A 16,850-nucleotide genomic window follows, 5' to 3' on the forward strand; every position below is an offset into this window, starting at 1 on the left:
ATATTGTTCTATGTACAATCCTTGTTTTATTGATTGCATGGAATATTCTAATTTTCTGAGATTGTGGATTTGGGGTTTTCATGAGCTGTAAGCCATAATCATCACAATTATGACAAATCACGGCTTGAACTATCTTGCTTTGCATGTAATGAGTCTATCTCATATATTAGTTTCACCTTTTAAGTTCCATTACTGAAATAAATGAACTTTTGCACGATATTCTAATTTTTGGAGTTTCACCTGTATACTCACCTTGCCCCCAGCTTCCACCCACAGTGCCTAGTAGACAGAAGTAACATCCTTTTTTTTTATTTTGTTTTTTTTTTATTTTTCAGTTTTTTAAAGAGTATAGACTAGGTAAAACCTCTTTCAGTTTTTTGTGCCCCATTTGGGAGATACAGTGCTTTGGAAAAGTATTCATACCTCTTGAAATGTTCCACATTTTGTCATGGTGGGAGAATCTGTCCACAGGACAACTATTAGTCATGCACTCCACAAATCTGTCCTTTATGGAAGAGTGGAAGAAGAAAGCCATTGTTGAAAGAAAGCCATAAGAAGTCCTGTTTGCAGTTTGCAAGAAGCCATGTGGGGGACACAGCAATCATGCAGAAGAAGGGGCTCCGGTCAGATGAGACCAAAATGGAACTTTTTGACCTAAAAGCAAAACGCTATGTGTGGTGGAAAACTGATACTGTACATCACCCTGAACACAACATCCCCACCGTGAAACGTGGTGGCAGCATCATGTGGTGGGGATGCTTTTCTTCAGCAGGGACAGGGAAGCTGGTCAGTGTTGATGGGAAGTGCTAAATACACTTCAAAAGCCATTATATAGGAATAGTAATGGTAAGGAATAACATCACTTGTGAGTTTAACTAATCTTAGTAACTAATGCTTACATACATTTGCTAATAGGTGTCCCTCGTTCCAATCTCAAAAAGTTGGGAGGTATGCATTTAACAGATGTGTGCTCAGCATGTCTGGTACCTATTTAGTTGATGCAACCGCATCTTTAATACCTTATCAAAACAATGGGTGTTCTATTGTGTTTGTGTGCATTAAAAGTTATTGTATTGTTCATGGTTCTGAAAATATGTGTTTCATGAACAGTTGTGCACAATCGTGGAATGAAAAAATTGAGCTAGCGCCACTTTATTCTACAGGGCTTCTGCTTTCAGTAAAATAGAAAACCATTTGGAGGAGGTAAGAGTAATGTGTAAGTTGCAGAGTTTTGCAGCAATATACTGTACATAGTGAAGATTGCTATGGAGGTAAGGATAACTTACACATCACACTTACCTCCTCCATAGCTGCTGTAGGATGGTTCCTGCTCTCTGAATTAGATTGAATGACCTTTATTATTCCTGTTGTTCACAAATGTATTCTCTCAACTTTTGTGGATCGAAACATTCTTATGTATTTATTGTACAACTTCATTAACCATCCCTCTGTCCCCTACAGCTCAGCCTGTACTCACCATACTTGGCAAGAGTGTCCAGAGAAATACAAAGAACACCCTGACCTGCATGGCCAATGGATACTTCCCTAATGATATTACTGTAACTTGGTATAAAGAAGGAGAAGTCCTCAAGGATCAGCTCATGGGAGAGACGCTGAGATACGACAATGGAACCTACAATGTGAATAGCACTGTGACAATCACAGATGACCAGAACAAAACCTTCTCCTGCAGAGTCCAACATGTATCCCTACAAGAACCTCTACAGGAGGACTTCCAGCCCACCTATCAAGGTGTGAATAATCAAGAATTCCAATCAAGTATTCTTTATGTGAATACAGTCATGGTCAAAAATATTGGCACCCCTGCATCTCTGTCAGATAATGCAACACATTGCCCAGAATTACAAATGTTTCTGCATTCTCGCGTTTATTTATTTTGTTTGTATTGATATGACACAAAAAAGTGGAGAAACAAAAAGCCAAATCTGACACATTTCACAAACCCCAAAAATGGACCGGACAAAATGGCACCTTCTCAAAATTGTAAGAAATAATTGCATTCCAAGTTTGTGATCCTTCTGTAATTAGTAATTAAACTCACTTGTATCAATTACCATGTGCTGACAATATAGAAATCACACCGACAACCAGTTAAAATGGTGAAACATTGACTCAGCCTTTCTGTTGTGTGTCTCTGTGTGTCGCATGGAGCATTTAGAAGAGAAAAAGCAGCAAAAAATTGTTTGAGGATTCGAGAACAAAAATTGTGGAAAAGCATGGACAATCTCAAGGTTACAAGTCCATCTCCAGAGATCTTAATGTTCCTGTTTACACTGTGCGCAACATTGTCAAAAAGCTTACAGCACTGTAGCTAATCTCAACTGTGTAAGCTCGCATTATACGTCACCAACAGAATGAAAAGGAACGCTGTGGTAGGAGACCCAGGAGGACCCCACTGCTGACACAGGAACATAAAAAAAGCCAGATTGGAGTTTGCCAATACTTACCTGATGAAGCCAAAATCCTTTTGGGAGAATGTGCTGTGGACAGACGAAACAAAATGACAGTTTTTTGGTAAAGCCCATCATTCTACTGGTTTCAGAAATTTTCAGCAATGAGACCTTTAAAGAAAATAATCCAGTCCCTTCAGTCACACATGATGGAGGTTCACTGACGGTTTGGGGTTGCTTTGCTGCTTCAGGCACTGGATGTCTTGGCTGTGTGTATGGCATTATGAAATCTGAAGACTACCAAAGAATTGTGGAGTGCAATGCAGGGCCAAGTGTCAGAAAGTTGGGTCTCCATCAGAGGTCATGGGTCTTACAGCAGGACAATGACCCAAAGAACATGTCAAAAAGCACCTAGAAATGGTTTCCGACAAAGTGCTGCAGACGACTGAACTGGCAAGCAATGAGTCCAGATCTCAATCCCATAGAGCTCCTGTGGAGAGATCTCAGACCAGCAGTTGGGAAAGGAACCCTTCCAGTCTGAGAGACCTGGAGCAGTTGGTGAAAGAAGAGCGATCCAAAATACCAGTAGAGAAGTGGAAGAAACTCACTGATGGGTCAGGAAGCCATTGAATTCAGTTATTTATTCCAAGGTGTTTGCTACCGAAAATTAAATTGAGGGTGCCAATAATTTTGTCCAGTCTATTTTTGGGGTTTTGCACGGAATGTGTCAGATTTGACTTTTTGTTTCTCCCCTGTTTTGTGTCATACCAATACAAACAAAATAGATAAACATGAGAATGCTGAAACATTTGTAACTGCAACAATTTTCAAGAGAAAGTGGTCCATTATCTGACAGAAATGCGGGGGGGGGGGGGGCAATATTTTTGGCCATGACTGTATGTATGTCCCCCATGTATGTGTTAGTAACAACCTCCACCTTTTTTTATTATTATTGTATTTTATCTTTCTAGAATCCCTATCTCGTGTGGCCATTATCGGTATTGTCATAGCAGTTGTGATATTTGTGATAGTTGCAGCTGTCATCGGATTTGTTTTGTGGAGGCGATATTGCTGGAGAAAAGGTAACACACACACAATGAAGTTCCTTAGATAGAATAATTATCAGTCTGAAATATTATACCGTGTGGATATCAGTTTACAATGGTTTCCCACATTTCTTGTGGATTTATTCAACTCCTCTTTAACCTCTTAATGCCGCCTCCCAGTGGCATGACTTCTCTATAGTGTGACCACTGTGATTGGTTGCCTGCCAATTGGAAGCCATGATGGAGACAGCTTGGTCATAGTGCTGGGAGCGCGCAACAAGAGAGCTCTCAGTGTACAACCTCAGGTCACTGTGGATGCATATATGTGGGGGCTAGGCATTGAAGTGGTTGTAAACCGCAGACATGAAATATGAACAAAGCACATCCCTCTATAGTGTGTACGTGTCTCAATCCAGAGCATTAAGTGTAATTTCTGTCTGTTGCTTCATTCCTCTGCTATCAGCATGAATCACTTCTGACAAGTTTTCCCTACACCAAGAAAGGGGAGGAAGCTTCAGCTGATTGACTGCTCCAGCTGTATTCCTGTGAGCTCCTTACTGAGCTCTGCAGTGTGTAACATCAGCTCTTTGTCCCCTTTTTTCTGACAGCTTGGACAAGCTTTATAAATTCTGTACTTTGAGCAGTTGTAGAGAAGAGAAAACTGCAGATAGACAGTACCTGCTTATGTAGGAGGAGACCAGTCACTTCAATGGGTATATGGAAGGGTTTACAGCCACTTTAAAGCCACTTTTCTTGCTGCTGCATATATGCAGTATGTGGTCACCAAGAGGTTAAAGTGTTACTGCATATACAGACTGCTGGTTATACTCACCGTGGAACCTAAGGGGTTAATCCACTGCATTTTGTAAAAAGGCTGTTTGATCCTGTCTTCTCTGATCTTCCCCTTTTTCCAGTGTCCCCCTCTTATCTTCTGATAACACCTATCGTGTGGAGACACTCTGCACGTGCTCAGTTTGGTGTGTATTGCTAGAGAGGATTTTTTTTTTCTTTGAGAGTGCATGTGATTAGCACAAGGCCAATCAGCACTGTCCAGACAGAGGTCAGGGGTCCTGCATCCTCCTACAGCACAATGAAAACTCCTCCTACAAGATTTAACCAGTGCTTAGCTGGACACTGATAGAAGTCACAAGACTGCTATATACTGCTGATGAGAAAATGTATTTAGCAGTTTATATTTACTAAAATAATTGCATTTCCATGTTGTGTGTACTGTGGTAGACCAGATATAGTGAATGCAGGGTCCGGGGAGAGTGGATATAGTGAATGCAGGGTCCGGGGAGAGTGGATATAGTGAATGCAGGGTCCGAGGAGACCAGATACAGTGAATGCAGAGTCCGGGGAGAGCGGATATAGTGACTGCAGGGTCCGGTGGAGGTTCCTTGCAAGTTTGGGGAAGCATTTCTGCAAAACAGAGTTGGTCAGAATCAATGGTGTCCTCAGTGCTGAGGCAGACAATTATCCATCATGCCATTCCATCAGGGAGGTGTGTAATAGGTCAATGTCAAGGAGTCCTGGTCAACAGAGCCCTGATCTCAACATCATGGAGTCTGTCTAGGATTACATGAAGAGACAGAAGGACTTGAGGCAGCCGACATCCAAAGAATAACTGACTGACTTGTGTGCCCCCCCCCCCCCAATGAGAGAGCAAGAGAGATCAATGAATCTCTCTCTCTCTCTCTCTCTCTCTCTCTCTCGATCTCTCTCTCTTTATCCCTCTCTCGCGCTCTCTCGATCTCGATCTCGAAATGCGGGTAGGGTGTGCGATCTATCAGTGTCTCATGTGCTGGATGGATGACAGGAGGGAGAGCCCAGAGAACACAACCCAACTAACCTCTTCCAGGCTCTTTCCTCTCTGCCACTTCTCCTCTCCCTGCTCCAGATGTCCCCTGGTCCCAGCTCTGAGTGCGGGTGGGGGAAGGAGCTCAGCGGAGAGCGGCCATTCAAGAACACCAGGGCACCCCCTCCATCTGACCAGGTCTGTCTCTCCCTCCAGCAGCAGAAAGCCAGCGGGTGGGAGAGGGGGAGAAACCTCAAACCAGCTTTCACCTGATGGAGGGAGAGATACACAGTGCATCCTTCTACAACTGCTTTCCCCCATACAAATGATGGCAGAACTCATTGTGAAACAGTAAAACACTTCTTTCCACTTTATTAAAATACATCAGTGGTGCAAACTTCATAGAATTACCTTTACATAGGCCATGCCCCCATCAGTCCATTATGAATGCCGCTGCCACTTTACCAACCGCTCAGTGTCTTCCACCCCTCTCTACCAATCCCTCCATTGGCTAAAGCTCACCCAATGATTAAAATTCAAAACACTAACAATAACTTACAAATCCATCCCCAACTCGGGCCCCAGCTACATCACAAACCTGGTCTCAAAATACCAACCAAACTGCTCTCTTCGTTCCTCCCAAGACTTCCTGCTCTCTAGCTCCCTCATCACCTCCTCCCACGCTCACCTCCGTGAATTTTCCCAAGCCTCTCCCATCCTATGGAACTCCCTACCTCAATCTGTCCGACTATCTCCTACTCTGTCCAGTTTTAGGCGATCCCTGAAAACGTTTCTCTTCAGAGAAGCCTACTCCACCTAACAGCTGTACTTTTTTTTTTCTCTATCAGCCCATCCCCCACAGGTATTACCTTTTGTATCCCTTGACCCTCCCTCTTAGATTGTAAGCTCTAATGAGCCGGGCCCTCTGATTTCTCCTGTATTGAATTATATTGTAACTGTACTGTCTGCCCTTATGTTGTAAAGTGCTGTGTAAACTGTTGGCGTTGTGTAAATAATTTAAAATAAATTGAATAACTCAAGCGCTAACTATGGTGAAATGAAAACAAAACAAAAAATTAAACGTATAGCTACTGTAGCCACTAGTGCACACAACCCATGTCTCAGTGTGGCAAATTATACAATCATGCTGCGCTACATGAAACAATTGCACAATTCCTATATATCAAAAAACCAAGTGAAAAATTATATAAAAAAGTAAAAGTATATAAAAGTATGAGTCAAACAAAAGTGATTCAAAAACTCAAATAAATCAATAAAGTGTTCTTCTGTGAACCCTCCTTTGAATAACAAAAAATGTGTGCATCTGTCATCAATTCCCGTGCAAAAACGTCCTCCACCTTATATCTGTTCACCTCACACATTATACAATGGTACGGTCTAACTGCACTTTTGGTCCTATTTTGACTCTGAAGATCAGCTTGCTGAATGAAGACTCCAAAGTAAGCTCCCTGCTGATAAGCATCTTTGTATCAGCCGTATTCCTCATTAAAAAGAACTCAAGATGGTGCTTTATCCTTTTAAACTTTTATTCATCAATTAGACATTAGAAATACACTCATGTTGTGGAGGTGTATTTTGCACCAAGTATGATGAAGATCCAGTGATGTACTGATTGAACACAAGATGGCAGTATCATCTCAGCAGCAGTCCTGCACATGCTCAAAACAGACACCATCCTTAATGTAAAGCAAGGCAAAGCACGGGGCCACTCAATGAATAATATTGCCTGCTATAATGCACAGCATTTTTTCACTTCACAATATGGCTGTATAAATAATTACTTTTAGCAGTGTTTATGAATGGATTAGTGTTTGTTAACAAATCTGTTCTTATTAATCAGCTCTTAAGCAAAACTCTTTATTGATATTTTAGCGGCCAAAGAAAACCCATCTGATACATCAATAAAGAGGAAAAAAACTCCAATCAAACCAAGCCAGTCTACAGAGAAAACTGGAATCAAAAGTCCTGGATCTCCTGAACAACCTCTTCTAACAAAAGAAGATTTCCAATCTCCTGGTCAGGAATGGAGACGGTCATTTGATGAACAGAGACCAAATAAAAGAGAAGAAAGCAATAGAACCGTAACTCAAGCAAGAAGATCTATTACACCGAAAGCAAATCCTAACACACCAGAGAAGCGTAAGTAACTTGGTTAACATGACACATGAAAAGAGAAAAGCTTAAAGCGTATCTACACCTATAAACTGAAATGTAATAGACTGCAGTTTACCTGTTCTTGGATGTGGTGGCTGCATTCCTTTCCTTTCTTTTCAGGCTTTTTTCCTTTATTTTTACACAATAATAATACTGGTAACACGCTTCTTTTCCTAGGATGACAAAAGATCACTCACTGCTCTATACACACTCACCGGCCACTTCATTAGGTCCACCTGTTCAATTGCTTGCTAACACACATTGCTAATCAGCCAATCACATGGCAGCAACTCAATGCATTTAGGCATCTAGACGTGGTGAAGACAACTTGCTGAAGTTCAAACCGAGCATCAGAATGGGGGAGAAAGGGGATTTAACCCCCCTGGCAGTATTCCCGAGTGTAGCTTGGGGTAAACTTTCAGTACCAGAAGCAGTAACCCCGAGCTACACTCGGGAATACCTGGAACGTTGCTCCGGGATCCCTCCAGCACTTACCTTGTCCTTCACTCCAGCAATGTCCCCCCTGCAGTGTCCCTGGCCATCTCCTCCGGCCGATGCCGGCATCTGTCTTCCGGGTTCCGTTCCCTGTGAGCGTCGGGACATACGGGGACGGAACCGGTGGGAAATTCAAAAATTAAAAAATGTGACATTCACTCAATACACTAAAATCTGATAGTATTCCATTCCTGTATCAAACCATTTCACAGACATTTTGTCCCGAGTGCTTTGTCCTGCGCCCTGCCTGCATTTTTACTGTTCTTTCTGCCTGGAAACTGAGAAAAGTCCATGGCGTCCAAAAAGCGTCCCTTTAGGTCAAAAGCGGTTTTAGACCGGCTAGAGAACAGCGATAGTAAATCAGAACCACTTGCAGAATTGAGTGATAATGATTCGTGGGGGAAATTCCTCATCAGACACTGAAAACGATTCTGCGACTGAGCTCAGTGATGTGTGAACTTTTTCTATTTCAAATTTCAGTGTTTTTGGTTTGATGACATTATTGAATTAAATTTATTATTATTATTATATTATTATTTTTTATGATTATTTATTATATTATAATTTATGATTTCGTGTTTCAAATTTTATCATACCCCGGATGTTTACTAGACTCTTGTTCGGACAGATTTCAGTGAGTTATTCCTAAGAATTACAGGCATACAATAAAAAAAACAACATATTTCCATGCAAAAAAATGTACTGCTTTGAGCACAGAAATACTGACAAAATCAGACCGCTAGGGAGGCTAAGTGACTTTGAATGTGGCATGTTTGTTGGTGCCAGATGTGCTGGTCTGAGTATTTCAAAAACTGATCTAGTTGAATTTTCACGCACAATCATCTTTAGGAGACTCATCAGACCAGCTTGTGTGAAAAAAAGTGATATAAATGTAGTATGGGTACAGCATTGCATGACCGCGCAATTACCAGTTAAAGTAACGCAGTGTCGAATAGCAAAAAATAGCCTGGTCATGAAGGGTGTAAAATCTTCCGTAGCTGAAGTGGTTAACTCTCAACATTATCTTGACTTTTAAAGATACCTAAATCTGTATATTGACTCACTTAAGAATCGTCCAGGTATTAAAGGAGATCTATGGTCACAGCATACAGTTTCAGCACTAACAGTAATAACAGTAAAACAATAATTATATTTGACAATCCAATATAAACGTACCTGAAAAATCTTTCATGTTTTGAGTTTTCCTGTCTGCTGGCCATCTATTCCAACATATTCCTGGTTGCATGCTTTGCAACTCCTGGTGCTGTTTAGTTTCCATTTCTAAGGACTACATAGCCCATGGTACCTTGCTGCCTGCAAGCAGTAATTCCTGTGCTGACACTGCCACCTCCTGAAACTCCTCCCTTCAGCGCCTCTGTAGTTCAGAAGGCTCTGTGAAATGTGCGACACAGCAGTGCTACTCACAGGGCCTAGTGACACAGAATTCATGGAAGGAAATGTGTCAGATTAATAGGAGTATGTTAGAAATAAATGAATACAATATGGAGGTGAATATATGATTTTACATTTCAACCATAGTTACACTTTATGTCCCTTGAAATCCCCCTTTTTCTTAGTAGCTCGCCCATTTTTCATGTCTGTCTCTGAAAATAAAAAATCTGTTTACATTGGATGAGTGGGGAAAGGTGAAAACCTCTGTTCAGCGGCATAACAATAACCATAGCAGTCCAGGCAACTCCTACTGTACCTGGGGTAGGAGGGGGCCCATTAAACTGGCAGTAAAGTCACTATGATTTTCACCTATAGGTAAGTCTATAATAATAAATAGGCAGGTGCTTGCTCTATAAAATTACAACATATACATATGTGTCATATAACATGAAAGTTGAAATACAAATATATGTAAAGTGCTCTCCCAAAACCACGTGTAATAGTGAATCTAATACAGGGTATGTAAAGTCCAGGAAATGTAAATGAGAGTCCCATAGGAGGGTGTCTCATTGATCCAATAGGTTCTTCTCCACAAGTGAGTAAGAAATGAATTTCCCACTCACCGGAAGGCGTTGACCCCCACTGGATGGTCAAATAACGCTAGGATAATCAAATGACATATATATCCCTAACTGTAGGCTCGGATATAGTGGGTCTCCAGGCTCCGCTTCTTGTAGTAGTAGCTCTCAAAGAAGCTCAAAATAAAAACGAATATCCATAAAATGTGCTCTAAATGTAGTATTTATTGGGAACCATGGTTCATAAATTAAGTAAAAATGCACTCACATTGTATGGTGCCGGTAACCCAGCACCAGTCTGTACAGCCAATTTGTATTTAGCTGGCATGCATTCCAAGCCTCATGTTAGTGAGCCGTATGTGACGTCATGTAGGACCCAGAAGTGACAGAATCATACTGCCACGTACATTTCACCTGGCAGCGTCTTCCTGAACTTGTAGCTTTATTTTAGTACATTAACCCTCACATGGTCACACTTGCGCCATGATATAGTTTTTTTTTATTTAAGTCTATAATAAGGCTTACCTATAGGTACACTAAATATAGATATTTACTTTGACGCCACCGGCACATGCGCGCTGGGCTCTGAATGGAATGTGTCGTCCTTTCAGAACTCACGGTAATGCCCACGAGCATTTCTGGGAGTGATGCCATTGCGGCTCAGCCATTCCTACAACTAAAGCTCCCGAAATTGGAAGGAAGATGGAAGCAATGGGACCAGTGACAGTGCGCCGCTGGAGGGTTTCGTTTTCAGGTAAGTCTGCCATAACGGGATAGCATGTGATGCAAACTAGCACATTATGACAGAATTAAAAGAAGTTTATATTAAGGTTCAAGGGGAATTGTGCGCAAGAAGATTAATAATTTTCTCATGATATGAAAAATTATTATTGTTGTTATTATTTTTAATATTCATTATTGCTGCTACAACTTTACATTTTATCCAAAGCACAGCTTCCTAAAAGTGTCTTGGCTATGCTCTCCCGCTACCTGTCCTTGATCTAGGCCAGCCCTTCTCAATCAGGATTCTTCCAAAGGTGGCTGACTGACCTCCCATTCAATGGCGTTTGCATAGTTCCAGGGCCAGTGCCACTTTGCAAAGCCACCAGTATGGCACCAATGATCATGTTAGATGCCTGAAGGGTGGCATTCTGACCACCACTGTAACAGCTGCATTCTTCCTACTGACCTCCAATGTAAGGAGCATTTTCTCCATTGACCCCCAATGAATTTGTTTTATCAAGGAAGCCTCAAAATCTGAAAATTATTTTTGGGGTTTCTCTTGGGCAAATAGGTTGAGAAAGACTGATTGAGGCAAACATGTTAAGATCAATGACACAGCTGAGTTGCTACAGAGAGAGGCCCCATCAACATTTTGCTGTTGAGCAGCACAGTGGGTAAATGGTTTGCACTTCCACCTAGCAGCGCTAGGGTTGTTGGTTTGAATCCCAACCATGGAACTACCTGCCTGGAGTTTGCATATTCTCCCTGTGCCTGCATGGGTTTCCTTTGGGTGCTCTGGTTTCCTCCCATACTCCAAAGACATGCTGGTATTTTAATTGGCTCCTGTCTAAATTGTCCCCAATATGAAAGAATGTGAGTTAGGGACCTTAGATTGTACGCTCCTAGATGGTTAGGGACTGATGTGAATGTACAATACATATGTAAAGCACTGCGTAAATTGACAGCGCTATATACTGTAAGTACCTGTAATAAATAAAATATTGGGCCTCATGATTCGAAATTACGCCCCTGTCTCTGTCAGATTTTATTGCCTGCAATTTGTCTTCAAGTTGGCCTAAATTTAAAAAAATAAAAGATATTCCTTACATAAACTTCCAATATGCAGTATAATATGTGCTTACCCCAGAAGGAACCGCTATTTCTCAACTCTGTAGGTAGCAAAACATACTCTGATACACCTGCTGTGTGGGGAATGTTTATTGATTATATGTGTATATATACCCCAATTGCTTAAGGTGCATAGACACCAGGAATGATACAGCAAATGGTTAAGTAATAGCAAGAGGATAAGTTAAACTATAGAAGAAATATACGGTAGTGAATAAATATTAGGAGAAATACACTGCAATTGCCAAACAGTAAGAGAAATAGGCTTCAGAAACAATAATTGTCATAAAGCACAGCCCTTCCTAAACCCCACACTGGATAACCCTACCTAGAGGGAAGCTATACCACAACAACAGTTCATCTGTCAGTGATGCACTACTCTGTTTCTTCTGATGGCCAGTTTGTTGGGGCCCAGCCATTATGTTGGAGTACTCAGGGTAGTGTTCCTTTAACTGATACAGACACAAATAGTGTGCTTCTTGCAAACAACTCTGTCTCTGTCTTTTATCAAAGTGTAGTGCTGGGTTGGCCAGTGGCCTCTCACCAACTCTTTATCAGCAAGAAGGGGATCTCCTGTTCCTTCCTGTTAACAGCACAGTCAGGCAGCATCCACAATGTTTTTATCCTAGATCAGCATCAGAGGCACTCTTTGGTATCACCAACTGTCTGTCACAGCTCCTCTCTCCCTTTCTCGTATAGGTGAGCAGTCTGTTGGTAGTCAGAGGCACTCTTCATCCCTCCAAAATTTCTCTCTTTTTCTGGTCTGGAACTGAGCCTCCCCTCCTCCTTCCTTTCACTCCAGCCCTCAAGACCCTCTGGAATCTGTAGTTTATTTCTTTCCAGAGTCTGGCGCTAGCTCAGTCTGTAGCAAACTACACCTCCCACAATCCTCCGGGGACTCTGGCAATTCACATCCTCAGTGTGCCTCTATTGGCCAGAATTGGGCTTAACAATGGCTGTTCTCAGTTCAATAATTGCAGTATCTTCTTGCAACCGTATCTGAAAGTTGCCCCTGTCATGGCACAGACATACACCTTCTCAAAAACATTAACAAGGGCAGCAGTGTAAACATTGAGCTTCCGTATGGCTGCTCCTCTCCTGCCAGCTCTACACATGGAAGAAAATGTGAAAATTCCTTGTATTCCGCATCTACAATTGTAAGATGTATCATGCAATGTGTAACTGTATTATTATTCATTCTCTTCCATACATTGACACTCTGCATTTCTACAGGACAGCTGCCTGATCCGGAGATTGGAGAGATAACAGTACCAGAACTGATAGCAGGAAAAATTGCCACACTGTCATGTAGACTTCGTAATTATATTCAAGGTGTACACAAATTTACATGGTATATAAAAGTGAAATCTACTGGTGATGTTATTGCTGCAAATTATGATGGTAAAAAGCACCAAACTATAGAAAAAGATGAGGCATCTGATGACCCAAACACCCACATAACGTACCTGGCTTTAACACCTGTAGAGAAATCAGATGACGAATCAGAATTTATCTTGAAAGTGGAGCTTCCAGATCGTGTGATAGAGAGAAGTACAGGACCGGTACATGTGGAAGGTGAGAAGTTCCTCTATATACCTGTAGCATTGCCCCCTTAGGAGTCACTGTGTTTTGGGTCCTCCTATAGTTCTGCACAGCCAGGAAACACGCATTTTCTTCAGACCTTGCACACTGGAGACTGTAAACAGTCCTTGAACTTGTTTTTCTTTTAGTTTTATCAAGGGGAATTGAACTTGGATGGGGTTGAGGGGTGTATGGGGTGCCCAAAGAAAACTGCAACTTGCGGACAAGCTCCTTAGCAACTATGTCCAAAGACAAAAGATTTCTTCTCCAGCTTTCCTGATGTACCACCTCAAACCCCAAAGTAAATCTCCTCTTAACCCAGCTGCATGAGGAAATATCTAGGCAAGGGGACCCAAATGCTGCCAGTTTAGTAAAGCAGCCCTGGATGAAGAGCTACTTGGGTTTGGCTGACTGCCCCCCCCCCCTCCCCCCAGTGGGTGCAGGATTAATCACTCAGTCCTCTCCTGTAAGCTTGTGGGTTGGTGGCTGTCTTCAGGCCTTACGCTGGGCTGGCTCCTTCCCTGCTCCCCAGGCTGTCCTCTCTCAGGGGACAGTTGGGGCCAAGAGATCCACCTTTCTATGTCCTGCCTGCAGGTATGCCCCTCTCTGGGCCCCTTCCCAGGCTCCACACTCCAGCCTTTCACTCCAACTTCCACCCATCACTGACTGCTTCCTGATCAGGCTCTCTCATACTTAAGGGCTGTTCTGACCCCATGCCAAGACTCCTGCTTCGGGATTGGTCAGAGTCCCTTGACTATGCAGATAAGCCCCTCCTCACCCCCATCCACTGCCTTCTAGAAACTTCTAAATCTTCTAGAGCGGGGGAGGTATCAGGACTGACCCACAGTAACCTGGCTGACTCATCCCAGGCTGCTATTCAGCCTCTGCCTAAAAAAACCTGTCTAGCTCCCCCTAGCTAAACTTGAGGGGTGCTACATACCATATAAAAATAATGCAGTACAGTTGCAAACACAATATTTGTAAGCTTAGAAAAGACTCTAATCAATTGAAAACTGTTTTAATCCATATTGTTACTGACTTTTTGGAGGGAGGCATTATTCCAAGAAGCACACATACCTGGTGATCCTGCAAGTCTCCCAAGCTTCCTGCTCTTTCCTGTCACCAGGTTGAACTCGTTGACCTATCATAGGTAACAACCATATACTAGCATGGCAACCCTGCAGTCTTCCAGTGACATGCCCATGGTTATAGTCCACAGTGATTGACAGCACCTCTTATTCTACAGTAGGCAGGCGCCAGAACCATCTCCAGGAAACAAAATAACTTCTTTTGATATGTGATGTTGGCAGAAGCTGGTGATCATCATAAAAAGTCTCTGCTCCCAACCATCAGAACTTGGAAATACTGCATTGAATAGAGGTCAAGAGAGCATTTTACAAAAATGAGTGAAAAGTATTTATTATGAATTTTTATTTTACTTTAATGATATAGATGCAATAAACAAAAATGTCCTTGAATGCATTGTAAACTTTATCTTCACATACACTTTCATTTTATTTTAAATAATTGCAGGAAAGTACCAGGCTCCCTTGACTAAAGGTAACAGGAAGAATACATTAGATGAGAATATAGAGGAAGAAAATACCCAATGTACAGAATATGCTATAGCAGAAAACAACAATCCTCAATCATCTGACCAACAACAAACATGTAAATCGGAAACTGAAACTTTAAAAGAAGGTTTTAAGGAGCAACTACAGTGTCCTGTGAATGTGGAGAAGGAAGACAACATTGACACTACTTTAGCAATCGATAGTTCTTCCTCTAATCCGGAACCAGGTGATAAGGAGGAATCAAAAAATCGTGATAACATAAAGGCAGAAGGTCTTATACAAAATCCTTCCCATTTGCCATATGCAAAAGAGAATATAGGAGAATCGTCTGTGAAGACTGAGCAGGTCCATAAAGATCAAAGTTAGGAAGTATAAAACCCGACCAAGAAGAAAACATTGACACTGCCTTACCAAGAGGCATTTCCTCACCTAAGTTGGAGGAAGGTAATAAAGAGGAATCCACCAATATTGATAACATGGATGTAAAGGACCTAACACAAAATGCCCCCTTTTCCTCATAGCAGAAGAAAATCCAAAAGAATAAGTTTCTGAAGATGAAGTAGGAAAACAAAGGAGATCCAAGTCCAGCATCTACACCAGAAACAGACACTAACACTACCCTTTAGATGGACAGCTCTTTGTCGATGTCATCTTCAGATGAAGAGGAGGAATCCAGTAATCCTCATGGGACAGAAACAGGAGAAGTAACAGCAGATTCTCCCAACTCTACAAGTTAAGTCAAAAAACCAGAAGAATTTCTTAAAGCTCACCACAGGTTACAGACTGACTGTACAATTTCTTCTAGATCTACCAACAACTTTGTGGTGTATGGGGCTGCCTGATTGGATATACATTGATTAGATAGTTTATGTTTGTCTATATATTACATGGTTTTCGTAAATCTAAAGATAACTGTATAAAGATTGCAGTTATATTGTAACGTGCATGCTGAGTCTTGAGTGACATTACATCCTTAGTCTCCAAAAATCATCCATGCAACTATTAATTATTGGCCCTGTAATCAATTTTTTTAATGAAATAATTTTTTCTTTCTTTTCTTTTTTGACGATATTGCGGACACATGCAATTTTAGGACATGTAACGTTTGGTATCGATTTACTTAATGCAACCTCATCCTTTCAATATTAATAAAAAAAAATGGGTATTCTATTGTGTGTTTTTGCACTAAAATTAATTGTATTTATATTTTTTCATGAAAATTTGCGTTTATTAAACAATTGCGCAAATATCATGTGACAGACAAAATTGCAACTATCAACGTTTTATTCTACAGAAAATATATAATGTTCTGAGGGTTTAAGAAATTTTATTGCCAAAAATTAAGATTTTTATATGTATGTGAAAATTAAAAAAAAAATTGCACTGGAGCCAAATAGGTTAAGTGGTGCAGCAGTTCTTTATTTTAAAAAGCAACGAAAATCTGATCCGCATTCAGAAAACTCAGGCTAGGTTATAACCGGGTGCACAAAATCAGTTTTAGAACTAAGATAGGTTTTGAAAAACTGTACTTTTACTGTATGAACCTAAATAAAACAATTGCTTAGTACAGGGGTCTCCAAACTATTCAAACAAAGGGCTAGTATACTATCCTTTAGACTTTAGGATGGACCAGTGAGGATACAAAATGTCCTGGCCCCAGCATCAGTGCGTATAAACATGGCCGCAGGGTTGATGGTTAGTAGGAGGAGTAGTGCCCCATCATTGGTATCAGTGGGAAGAATAGTGCCCTATCATTGATATCAATGGGAGGAATAGTGCCCCATCATTGGTGTCAGTGGGAGGAATAGTTCCCCATCATTGGTATCAGTGGGAGGAATAGTGCCCCAGTGGGAGTAATAGTGCCCCATCCTTGGTATCAGTGGGAGGAATAGTGCCCCATCGTTGGTATTAGTGGGAGGAATAGTGCCCCATCATTGGTGTCAGTGGGA

At 41.5% G+C, this 16,850-nt stretch overlaps 1 protein-coding gene across 1 annotated transcript in view; it reads left to right on the forward strand.

Moving 5' to 3' along the window:
- Positions 1–16,071, forward strand: part of LOC149472058 (uncharacterized) — a 29,691-nt gene extending 13,620 nt beyond the window's left edge. Inside the window, 6 exon segments of the mRNA XM_089693339.1 lie at positions 1,462–1,752; positions 3,383–3,493; positions 7,149–7,415; positions 12,980–13,321; positions 14,861–15,259; positions 15,262–16,071. Of these exon segments, the coding sequence (XP_089549465.1) occupies positions 1,462–1,752; positions 3,383–3,493; positions 7,149–7,415; positions 12,980–13,321; positions 14,861–15,259; positions 15,262–15,422 (1,571 nt within the window). The 3' untranslated portion in view covers positions 15,423–16,071.
- The last annotated feature ends 779 nt before the right edge of the window (positions 16,072–16,850 follow it).

Source organism: Staurois parvus, unplaced genomic scaffold (assembly GCF_062004578.1).
Source record: "Staurois parvus isolate SC_StPar_1 unplaced genomic scaffold, SC_StPar_1.0 ptg000024l, whole genome shotgun sequence".
Classification (NCBI taxonomy): domain Eukaryota; kingdom Metazoa; phylum Chordata; class Amphibia; order Anura; family Ranidae; genus Staurois; species Staurois parvus.